Genomic DNA, 12,336 nt, shown 5'->3' with positions numbered 1-12,336 from the left:
AATCCATATTTATCTACACTCCCTGGTCACGTCACCACCCTGCTCTTCAGTCCATTCACTACCACGATGTGGAATGATTTTTCCACCTTCCTCCATTTATACAAAACTATTCAAACCTTTACTTTTGTTGGTCTCCGATATATCATACCACAAATTACAGAATGAATGAATGCAGTTACTCTTCGATATTACCCGTTAATTATCGAAAGAAGCTTAGTACTAATTACCTTTTTGCAGTAATGACCAAAAGGAACTAGGGAGTGGTAACGTATTCACCGTATTTATTATTTTTTTTCCTTGGGGGCGGGGGGCGTCTATCACAGTCCTCCAGTTCTACTAGGTGGTATTTATAGTGTGGCGCTCAGAGTTGCATCCTGCCTCCCCCCTTAGGAGTCCATCACTTTTCTTACTATGTGCGCTGTTTCTAGGAGCACACTCTTCTGCATGAGCCCTGGAGCTACTTCAGCCTCTAGTTTTTCCAGATTCCTTTTCAGGTATCTTGTGATTGTGCCTTGTGTTCCTATGATTATGGGTACAATTTCCACTGGCATATCCCATATCCTTCTTATTTCTATTTTCAGGTATTGATACTTAATCCATTTTTCCCTTCTTTCTTTTCAACTCTGGTGTCCCATGGTATTGCGACATCAACAAGCCCACCACAGCGGCCACTGACTTGAGATTCAAGCTTCCAAATAATATGGTGTTCATTCGAAAAAAGTAACCGAAGGTAATGGGAAATATAGAAAGAGGAGATCAATTATTAGAAAAACCAGATCAACTGACAAATCGATCGATAAATAAGTAAATAAATAAAAAAATGTAAGATATTCAAATGCAAGTGGAATTGTATGAGGGTAGTAACTTACGTAGTGGTTCCCCAACAAGGTCCTTCAAATATATTTGGAGGATCTTTCGCTTACCCTTTCGTCGTAATGCATGTCGGAGTTGAAATCGTAGGGGACGCTGTAGTTGTTGTCGGTGGCCAAGTCGAAATTGCTGAGAGCGGCCGTTTGGATGTTGCCTGTGTTAATCTTCACGTAGTCATTTCTGTCGGATCTCGACTGCTCGTGGAAGAAACCGATGGCGTGTCCGATTTCGTGCACCAGACTTCCGAACTGGAATCAGGAAGAGTGATGAAGGAGAGGAAGTAGAAGAAGATAAGAAAGACAGGAGATGAATGCCATTTTGTCTTTCTAGACGTACTTCATGAGTTTTGTTTTGCTCAAAAGAAATAAAGGCTGAAGATCGTATGACAGAAAAACGCAGAGGTTTCAAACGCAGTCTTGATATTATTTTGGCTCGAAAAATTATGACATGAACATAGAAAAAAAATGGATATTACAGATGTAAAATAAAGTATCTAGATCTAAGACAGGCTTCTCAATATTTTCGGGGACTTTTTGTGCTAAAAAAAAGGACTTAAAAATCAAAGATTGCAATATGGGAAAATAAAGAGGTTATAGCTGCCTTGCTCATGTGGTTTGTGCTCCCATTTTTATTTTGTAATTCTACTTCCCATGTCAGATCTAAATACAGTTCATATTTATTGCAATTTACTGCTACAGATTCGCCAAAGAGATAGATTTATGCTGCTTAATGAATTAGTGTCAAAGTACAGGCAGGACAACAACAAGGGTTACGTTAGATACAGGTGTCAAAGTACAGGAAGGACAACAGCAAGGATTATGTTAAATACAGGTGCCAAAATACAGGCAGGAGAGCAAGGATTATGTTAGGCTACAGGTGTCAAAATACAGGAAGGAAACCAGCAGGGGTTATGTTAGAAACCGGTGTCAAAGTACAGTCAGTTAGAAACCGGTGTCAAAGTACAGTCAGTTAGAAACCGGCGTCAAAGTACAGTCAGTTAGAAACAGGTGTCAAAGTACAGGAAGGACAACAGCAAGGCATATGTTAGGCAGGTGTCAAAATATAGGTAGGACAACAAGTTATGTTAGATACAGGTGTCAAATTACAGTAAGAACAACAATAAGGATTAAGTTAGATACAGGTGTCAAAGTACTGTCATGACAAGAACAATGATGCTGTTACATACAGATATTTAAGTACAGGCAGAACAACAACAATGTTTACATTAGACACAGGTGTCTAATTACAGTAAGAACAACAATAAGGATTAAGTTAGATACAGGTGTCAAAATACAGTCATGACAAGAACAAGGATTAAGTTAGATACAGGTGTCAAATTACAGTCAGGACTACAATAAGGTGTATGTTAGATACAGGTGCCAAAATATTAGTTGGACAAAAATGTTATTTCAAAGAAAGATAAAATGAATGTAAGATAGGTCATGAAAGTCTTAATCGTATTCTGTATCGACTGAGAATTGTATAATTATCTGCAAAAATCTTCATTTTAATCACGAATTGCCTCCATTAACCAATGCTGTTCAAGTCATTCGGCCTCCCACGACTCATCTTGACCTCCCTGCTTCCATACAACAATCCTGTCTGACTCTTTAAAGCCCTTTATCAAGTATTAGGGATAAAATTCAATTAGACATCTAACAAATTACCAGAGATTACCAAAAACTCGGTAACAAAATGAGTCACGAATTTCACCATGAAAACAGTCCAGTTAGTGAGTACTTCTTAATGATGCTGTTAAAAGACTTAAAGATAAAGTTGTTACGAAACAGAGAAACACCTCATGATGGATCATATTACATTTTAGCAACTGACAGTTCTCTTCGCTACCAACCTTGGAATTCGCCACCTGCTTTAGTTTTGCCTGTCCTTTTTCAATGTCCCATGATGTATACAAGCAGGTCTGTTGCTGCTTCTGGGTTTCGTCACTGATCTATTCCTTGCCATATCTATCTCCCTTTTCTTCCGGCCTCCGCTACCAAGACGCATTGAGTCACCCGCCCCTGGATTTCAAAGATCTGCAAGATGTCTCCCAGAACTAGCGACGAAGGTACTTACCGACTGTTCGCACCAGATGGGCACGTTGATTGGCTGGCCGGTGTTGGAGACCTTCCCGACGTAGGAGTTGCAGGCGGTGGCGTGGCGCTGAAAGAAGATGTGGTGGCTGGAGTAGGAACTGACGACCTCGGGGAACTTCAGGCAAGTGTGTTCGACCCAGTGGGCCACGGCTAAGTTCACTGCCGTTTGGTTGACCAAAGCTGTAAGGAGATAATCGCGATGAATATTAACTTCGTAACTATATATGCCACTGACAGAGCGCTTCGTCTATGGCTTAGGAATGAAGTCGAAACCGGTCAGGACTATTATTTCCTCATCTGTGGATGATGCTAAATCACGGGGCAGTGTTATTGTAATCATGTAAACTTATATATATATATATATATATAGTTATATATATATATATATATATATATATATAATATACTATATTATATATATATATATATATATATATATATATATATATATATATATATATATATATATATATATATATATATAATATATATATACGAATAATTATCACATCACCGTGATTCATATGAATTATTCAAACTACAAATGTCCTTTAATATCCAATTCGCTCTACCTCGGAATTGATGTATTTTCATATATGTATACCGAACGGGAATTATTTACTCGTTAACGTCAATGTCGTCCTGATTTCGTTCCTGTCCGCTGGACGGTGGTTCGATCCCATGAGGGGACGAAATTAATATCAACTACAAAAATTCCCCTTCGGTTTACATATATGAAAATATCAGTTCCGAGGTGGAGCGAATTAGATATTAAAGGACATTTGTAGCTCGAATAATATATATAATATATATATATATATATATATATATATATATATATATCTATACATATATATACATCATATATACATATATATAAGTATATATATTTATGAGTGATAATCATTATATATATATATATATAGTATATATATATATATATATATATATATATATATATATATATATATATATATATATATATATATATATATATATACATATATATATATATATATATATATATATATATATATATATATATATATAAAAGACGAAATTCACGGGGTTTGTCTTTTGTATATTGGATTTATTTATATAATTCATCACGTTCCATATTTTCGTGATTAAGTTATACTTGATATACACATATATATCTTTAGGATGCAATAAAGCATGTAAGTAAATTACTGTCTCCTCTCTCTCTCTCTCTCCTCTCTCTCTCTCTCTCTCTCTCTCTCTCTTTCTCTCTCTCCTAGCAAGTGTAACTGATCCCTTTCTCATCATATTGCAGAAGTTTTATTCCACACTGTAAGAACGTTCAGCAATCTTGGTTTCAGTTATCTCGAAATTAAATCTAATTAAATCTGATTAAATCTATACTTGTAGAACTCGGATAAGTGCAAGCAAAATTGTGAAAAATAAATCTTTGCATGCTAAATTTTTCCCACAAAATCTATACTTTTTTATATTTCCAAATTTTATGATTCCTTGTAAAAAAAAAAAAAAAAAAAAAAAACTTTCTTGTTTGCTGGAGTCTCTCATGAAATCTAATTTTTTTTCATTCTTAAATTTTATGATACCCTGTGGCATTTGATTAACATGAAACGGATATAGACTGCTGCTAAATTTCATTCAGTCATAGGATTTTTTTTTTTTCAGTTTGTTCAGGGTGTAAGTAACCATGTCCTTAGTCTTTTTGAGAAATAACACTATGTTCAAGATCTTCAAACCTTATTTTTGCATTTTTTTTCGTTCAATGTAAAACCTTAGAAGTTTATAATATCTTTTTCACAGGTATGACTTCTCGCCTGAGCAAATGTATTTTCCAGTGGAAAGTCCTTAGACTTTCTGATAGTTCCTGTGAACGGATATGGCCATAGACATCCTAACTGTTATGAACAGGCAATAACTTAGACATCAAAATTATTTTTGGATTTTTTTTAATCCGATGACTCCAGTCACTAATATGTATGTTTTTGCAGGGTACGGCTCAACACATCTTAATAATTTTTTTAAGATAGTGAGCCTAAGACATTTTTTTTTCTTTCTTTTTAACTAACAAGGTCGTAAACTGTTGTATATCTTTCCCTTTTTGTTAAAACAAAGGAAAAATGCTGTATGTAACTCTCTTGATTAGCCCTTGGCTGCTGTGACGCCAGTGTTTGGTAGAAATCAAATCAGCCTTTTTCTGAGATACTTTAATATCTTAAGGCTGTCCGTTGCATTCGACATTCGTACACTTATCAGACAGGAATTGCGAGTTTAACCATCTATAATGATAAAATCCGAGTGGATCTTTCCTATATGTCCGCCCCGAGTGGGGCCAGGTTAGGTAAGGGATCGGGAGTATAGGGGAGACATAATGGGCAGCGCCTTGTTCCAGCGCAGCGTATCCTGTTATCAAGTCCGGCCTCGCAACCCCGCTACTATTTCGAGGAGGATTGCAAACTCGAAATTATACCGGTTTGATAGTTTTTCATTTAGTTTCTTTTATGGTTTTATTTTTCATTTATTTTTCATTTTTCTTCCATTGGGAGCTGCTATTCATTTCCTTAATTACATTTGTACAGTACAAATTTTTCTTAGTGACGCGAAAGAAATACTTATCCTTTTTGGAATTTTCAAATGCAAGATAAGACAGAATTTTCTTTTTCATTTCGTTTCGAATCAATAGACCTCAAGAAGCGGATGTCATGACGGCATAAACAGATGCGTGAATATGAAAATTAACACATTCATTTGCTCAGGTGTCGCTTCCAATAAATTCCAGGTATCAGGGTGTACCCGTAATTCCAACACTGGACACCAATTACTCCCTTTTCGGGTTACTAAGACAAGTGCAGTACTCTAGTCACCTCTAAAATCAGCTCGTGTTATCTGTGAGTTCAGTCAGTTCCACCTGTTATTCTTGTCTCCGCTGGTATAGTGGTTAGCGTGGTGGTATGCCACTCAGATGTCGCGGGTTTGCGTCTCCTCAAGGGCGATTAAAATTCACTGGATCATGTAGCATGATCAGTTACCGCTGCAGTGTGGCGTCTGCGGTGGGAGGTTGAAACCAACATTCTTTGGAAGTTTGAATATCAAGTCAAAGGCTCCTGTGGTGGACTTGTTCTTTATGAATAGGTTTCATCTACTGAAATAATATTAATAATTTTAACTTGATTTAGCTATAAGTTTTTACTTAAGTGCTACTTGTCCTAACACTGATGACTTGTAGTTTTCTGTTCAGGTAACCTGGTCATTTTACTCTGATACCTTGTCATTCTACAAGTAAATTTCGTCCTGGTAAAAGATATGGGTGCTTAAGATTCATTTTCCCTTTGCATCTTTTTTATCTTTTATTTTATTGTATTTTATAATTTATTTTTAAATCAATGTGAGTTTTCAGAGCAATAGCGCCTTCCTGCTCAGCTTATTACAATTCAGATGTCTATATCACGATTTCTCGCGTCTTGTCTTCATTTTCTTTCTAACAAATAAATATTTCTGATTGCTATCTTTGGGCCACATTGAAAAACGTGTCTCCATAACGTTGTCTTCCAATTCGCTTTGGTCTCTCGTTATTCATCCTTCTAATTTTTTTTTTTCTTTTTATTTATTTATTTATTTTTTGCTTCGTAATTTTTGGGCTTCCCTTTTTGAAAAGGTTATCATTGAACATCACAACCGCTTCTCCTTATTTTGAGCCCCCCCCCCCCCCCCTCCTCCATTGTAAAATGAGCTTGCATCAGTAGGTGGCCTTTATACCGCTGGAGGGCTGAGTGGTTAACTCGCTCGCCTACCGATGCCGTAGTCCCGAGTTCGATTCCTCGCTCTGCCAACTTGGAACCAGAGGAATTTACTTCTGGTGATTGGAAATTCACTTCTCGATATAATGGAGTTAGGGTCCCACAATAAGCTGTAGGTCCCGTTGCTAAGAAACCAATTGGTTCTAGCCACGTAAAAAAAATATAATCCTTCGGGCCAGCAGCCGTAGGAGAGCTGTTAATCATCTCAGTGGTCTGGTTAATTACTCGTGCTAATAAGTATTGCCTTTATTCCTTTTTATTTCTCTATTGTTTAAGTTTTTTCAAAGTACAAAGAGCGATTAGACGGAAGAAGATGAGCAAAAGGAAGACGGGAGAAAAAAAGACCATAAGAATTAAGAAAGCAGAATCAGTAAGAGAATTCCGAAGCCTGGGAAGGAAACAGTTGCTGAATTATGATTTTTTAAATCAACTTAAATTGAAGCAATCTTATAAAGCCCTTGGACATTCAGTGAATAAATATTTAGTCGTTGTCAGAATGCAATTTAGAATAGTTATGGACGTATAATTTTTTTCTGATCTATTTCTACCAATAAATAATAGTTAAGCAAGTAGATAAACACAATAGACGAATAAATAAGTAAATTGATTAATTGATTAATTTATAAAAATAGGAAAGAAATTTCAACCCAAAAGTAATTTTACTGTAGAATGATTTTTTTTTCTTTTGTCAGGCATTCGAGTGAGGTCAGGACGAAATATTGGGATGAGAGAAGAGAGAGAGAGAGAGAGAGAGAGAGAGAGAGAGAGAGAGAGAGAGAGATGCAATAAATGGGGGGAATAAATTTAGTCTTAGAATAAGGAAGGAAACAAATTATAAATTGCAGAGAGAGAGAGAGAGAGAGAGAGAGAGAGAGAGAGAGAGAGAGAGTTGCAGTAAATGGACATGAAGTATATGGATAATAACAAGTCTATCAGAATGCAAATATTGAAATACATATGAATTAGTTACTCTATTTAGCCTTGAAATGAGGAGGAGGGAGACAGAAATTATAATTTTTAAAGGAGAGAGAGAGAGAGAGAGAGAGAGAGAGAGAGAGAGTTAATTAACAAGGTCTTGATGTTCGAACCTGATTAGCAGCAGAAGAAAATATTAGGGATGACTAGAGCAAATCACCTTTCATTGCCTCGTAAGTAAGCACGTACTTACCTCGGCGAAGACTGACCTTCAGTTCACCTCTCCCGCTCGTATTACCAGACGACCACTTGCTAATGGGCTTTTTAAATTCCAAGTCTTATTAAATTAAAACGAAGTACCTTCACCTGATTAATGGAAATGAAGCAAGGTTTACTCCTTGATGAGCGTCTAAAGAGAAAGTGCTTGGTTTGCAAGGGAGAGGGATGTCTCGTAGATAGTGCCCCCCAAAGACTAATATTTCTTGGAGGTCATTGCCTATATGATATTTACAGTCTTTTGTTTACGTTTTTAATGTCATCCCCAAAGGGCTTCTAGCACTAAACAGCCACAAAGGTGGATAAGTACCGTATTAAAACACATGGGGGTCACTATCTGGGAAAAATCTAAGGAAAGAGAAAGAGTTCTAAAAGAAAAGTTAAGGATCCAGAAAAGAAAGGGTGGAGAGTAAATAAGAGAAATAGATGAGAGAAAGTATTGGTTTTCCAAAAGATTAGGGATTTTAGAGAAATCAGTGGGTTTCCAGGTGAAATAATGAGGTTTTTAGGAAGTTAATGGATTGCCGAGAGATAACCGTGGCTCGCCAAAGGAAAATCATGACTTAGCTGGAAACATGGGGACTTATTAACTCGAAACTTGGGGACCTATTAACCGAAAACTTGAGGACTTATTAACTGAAAACTTGGGGATTTATTAATTGAAAACTTGGGGACTTATGAACTCGAAACTTGGGGACTTATTATCTGAAAACTTGGGGACTCAGTAACTGGAAAATTGGGGACTTATTATATGAAAATTGGGACTTAATAACTAGAAAATGGGGGACTTATTATATGAAAATTGGGACTTAATAACTGGAAAATTGGGGACTTAGTATCTGAAAACTTGGGGACCTAATAACTGGAAAATCGGGGAATTATTAACTGGAAAATCGGGGACTTAATATCTGAATACTTGAGGACTTATTAACTGGAAAATCGGGGAATTATTAACTAAAAACTTGAGGACTTATTAACTGGAACATTGGGTTATTTTACAACGCTCGAAACAGATCTTAATCGTCATAGCATCGACCCTCAGAATGTCAAAACTGGGTCTTATAAAGGATAGTCAGTTTATACGAGTTTTGAAATGACAAATTGAGAAAGATAGACAGACATTTCACCTCGGGTTTAGAGAAATGTTTCTCGTAAGGAAACCGATTAAAACAATCAGGTGTGAGGATCACGAAAACATATATTTCGTCCAAATTGTAGCAGCCAGTAAATGGTTTTCGCACTTCCTCTTCTTTTGCCAATAGAATGATGAAAACACTAAGATAAAACAAGAGAAATGTGGCTTGATATTCATAAGAAATAACTGAACATAAGGGTTCTCAGGTTTAGATTTCTGTACTTATCAGCCACATTATGATGATCATTATTTTGAGCTGTGCTACCATTTTAGATTTTAGAAAACATTAAAGTGCAGGATATAATATAGAATCCAGGTAAAAAAAAATCACAGAAAAAAAAGTCATAAGAGTAACACCTCAACATGATGGACCTCAAATCTAGATTTCTGTACTGATTAGCCACATTATGATGATAATTATTTTGAGAGTGCTACCATTTTAGATTTTAGAAAACACTAAAGTGCAAACTATAATAGGTAAAAAAAAAAAAAGTCACAGGGAAAGAAAGCCAGGAATAAAAGTCACATTAATCTCTGCTAGATAGCCTCCAAGAGTTTTAGCCCGGTACGTATCCACTTTGGGTTTGTACAGGGTTCCCAAACTGCCGGTCATAACCAAAAAGGGGTCATGAGCCTTTTTCTGGGGGTCATGGAGGATCCCAGATTTTGAGGAGATTTTTTAATTATGTTTAGAGATGTTTTCACGTGGTTTTTGTCGTACGACTATTTTTGTTTCTAATACTGTTGTTATTGCTCTCTCTCTCTCTCTCTGCTGTGCTTAATCTTTAATTTAATGTTTAAAATGTATCTGCGCCATTGGAAATGAGTACATTTTCAGGTGGCTTATAAAGGTGGGGGTCATGATAGGTTTGGTACTACTGAAAGGGTCACGTACTGGAAATGTTGGGGAACCACTGGTTCAGTAAAAGCCCGTTTGGGGATGACCGTGAAAACATAAACAAAAGACTGTCAATATCACAAAGATAATGAACCCCCCCAAGAAATAATGTGAATTCTTTCTCCTGTCACTTTATTCCCGACCACCATAAGTTGTTTGTTGTTTTCCTGTGACTTTTTCCCTCTCCAAAAGTGAAGGTGGGTGTTCGTCATTATATTCTAACATTTTCCCTTTTTTTGAATGAAATATCTTCGTTCAGTTTGCTGAACTTATAATGACACTAATTTCAATAGCCATGAAAACGTGATAGACTCTGACTGAGAAGTTACAGATCAAATTACGGGTCACACTCAGATTCCAAATTGTTCCGGGTGGGGTGTTTGGTTTCTTGGTCAGTGCCCTTCTAATGTTTTTCTTTGGACTTCTCAGCTGTTGGGATAAATAATTGATGGTTTGTTAAAATCAGTGCATTGATTCATGTTAACTTAAAGTATTCATAGGGTATCTCATAGTATATGTTTAGGCCTATCAGTCTACAAGCAAAGGAAAATGGGAAATCCAGAATAACAGGAGATTCTCTATATAATTAATTTTTCTATCCAATTTAATCACTGACTCATAGAATTCACGTATAACGTGAATTCTATACTTACTTGAAGAGGGTGTGATAAAGCTACCATTAAATTCTAGCTGGCTGATCAAATACCATGACGTCCTGCCACATTTCCTTCTCCTGTGCATATTTGTATCTCCATTTCAGTCATATTATGCTATTCCCCATTTATGAAGCACTTGAACAATACCCGTCTATTGCCTGTCTAATTTTTTTTTTTTTTTTTTTTTTTTTTAGAATTTATAAGTATATGAGACATCTGCGTTCTTGGGAAGGTCAATTCCCCAAAACGTCTTAGAACAACTCCCAAAATCGGTCTAGTTCATTGTCTCAAGTTTAACCAGAACACTGAGCCGATGAACAGCCTCTCCTACGGCTGCCTGAAGGATTAGATTTTGATTTACGGAGCTAAGAACCAACTGGTTACTTAGCAACAGGACCTACAGCTTTTTATGGGATCCGCACAACAGCATATCGAGAAATGAATATCTAATCACCAGAAATAAATTCCTCTGGTTCCACATTGGCGGCAGCGGGAAACGAACTCGGGCTAACAGATTGATAGGCGAGTACGCATCCTACTCGTCCAATGAGGAACTTCATTGCCTCGAGACCCCAGTGTTTGGGAAGTGACGGACGTCCTGAAGACTATGATTAAGCTTTTGAGAGAGGCCATCACCTCCTTTACTGTGTCCAAGAGACGTGGAAACAATTATTCAGTTCATTATTGAATTTCTGAATGCCAGTTACGGAGCTTCAACATCCTGAAAACGTTGTAAAAAACCGCAATAATTGTCTCACCTTCAAGCTGCAGCAGTTATACCACTGGTGAATCTCTTACGGAGGTAAATAAGGATGCATTTCACTTCTGATAATAGAAGTCACATCCACAGAATGCCCCCTGACGAATGCTTTTAAGTACTAATGCACAAGCAACCGAAACTCAAGTCACCTGTCTATCACAGTATCCTAATTTTGCTCTTGCTGCACACACACACACACACACGCAAACACAAACACACATATGCCTGAAAAAAATTAAAGTTTTATTTTGCTAAGGAAACGTGTCCTCATCTTCATGACAATTACAGTGACCTCCAATCACTTGGTGAAAGATAAATCTAATTTATGCGCGTTGCTTCTCAAAGATGAACCTTAGAAGCATGCTCTTATAAACGAAAGAAAGGAAGGTGTCTGCACCCAGTCTTCAATAAATCACCCGTAACTTTCACACAAAAGAAAGCGTGAGGTTACAGTCAGTGGTTCCTTCACATTTCTCTGTTCTTTTAATGCGGTAAAGAAGTAAAATCTTTCTTCATTTTAACAGACAAAGCTGCTTGGCTCATTTTTTTTTTTTTTTTTTTTTTTTAATAAGGTACACACAGCAAGGTCCCACTTCATCCTAGTTGCAAGCAGACTTTTTTTTTTTTTTCAACTTATATTAACAGTTGGTTCCATGGCGGTGGTATTTTTTGACAACTTCTACAGACCCCCTGGCACATGTGACATGACCAAGGCTGGCATAAGGCCACTTTAATTAGGGTCTTGTGTTTGAATGTATTTTATCTTTCACTATTATTATGTTTGTTTTACAAAGTAGGGTTTTGTGATAAGAGAATCATTTGATATCGTAGATCCACTTATTAGAATAATCAGATTGTCTTGGGTAAAATACAAAGCTTAGAGAAATGGGCTGATGAGGGTTAATACTAAGCTAAAGTATATAGAAAGATATCTTCGAG

At 36.6% G+C, this 12,336-nt stretch overlaps 1 protein-coding gene and 1 long non-coding RNA gene across 3 annotated transcripts in view; one reads left to right on the top strand and one right to left on the bottom strand.

Moving 5' to 3' along the window:
• Positions 1 to 12,336, top strand: part of LOC135195454 (uncharacterized) — a 109,755-nt gene that overhangs the window by 35,587 nt on the left and 61,832 nt on the right. The gene's annotated exons all lie outside the window — the stretch shown is intronic.
• LOC135195779 (protein SpAN-like) overlaps positions 1 to 12,336 on the bottom strand; it is a 43,617-nt gene that overhangs the window by 18,578 nt on the left and 12,703 nt on the right. The window contains exons 4-5 of the mRNA XM_064222250.1: positions 2,947 to 3,146; positions 924 to 1,118 (exon numbers count right to left, since the gene is read on the bottom strand). Of these exons, the coding sequence (XP_064078320.1) occupies positions 924 to 1,118; positions 2,947 to 3,146 (395 nt within the window). The remainder of the gene's footprint in view (positions 1 to 923; positions 1,119 to 2,946; positions 3,147 to 12,336) is intronic.

Source organism: Macrobrachium nipponense, chromosome 16 (genome assembly GCF_015104395.2).
Source record: "Macrobrachium nipponense isolate FS-2020 chromosome 16, ASM1510439v2, whole genome shotgun sequence".
Classification (NCBI taxonomy): Eukaryota; Metazoa; Arthropoda; class Malacostraca; order Decapoda; family Palaemonidae; genus Macrobrachium; species Macrobrachium nipponense.
Note: the sequence above shows the minus strand (reverse complement) of the source record. Positions and strands in the feature narration are given on the sequence as shown.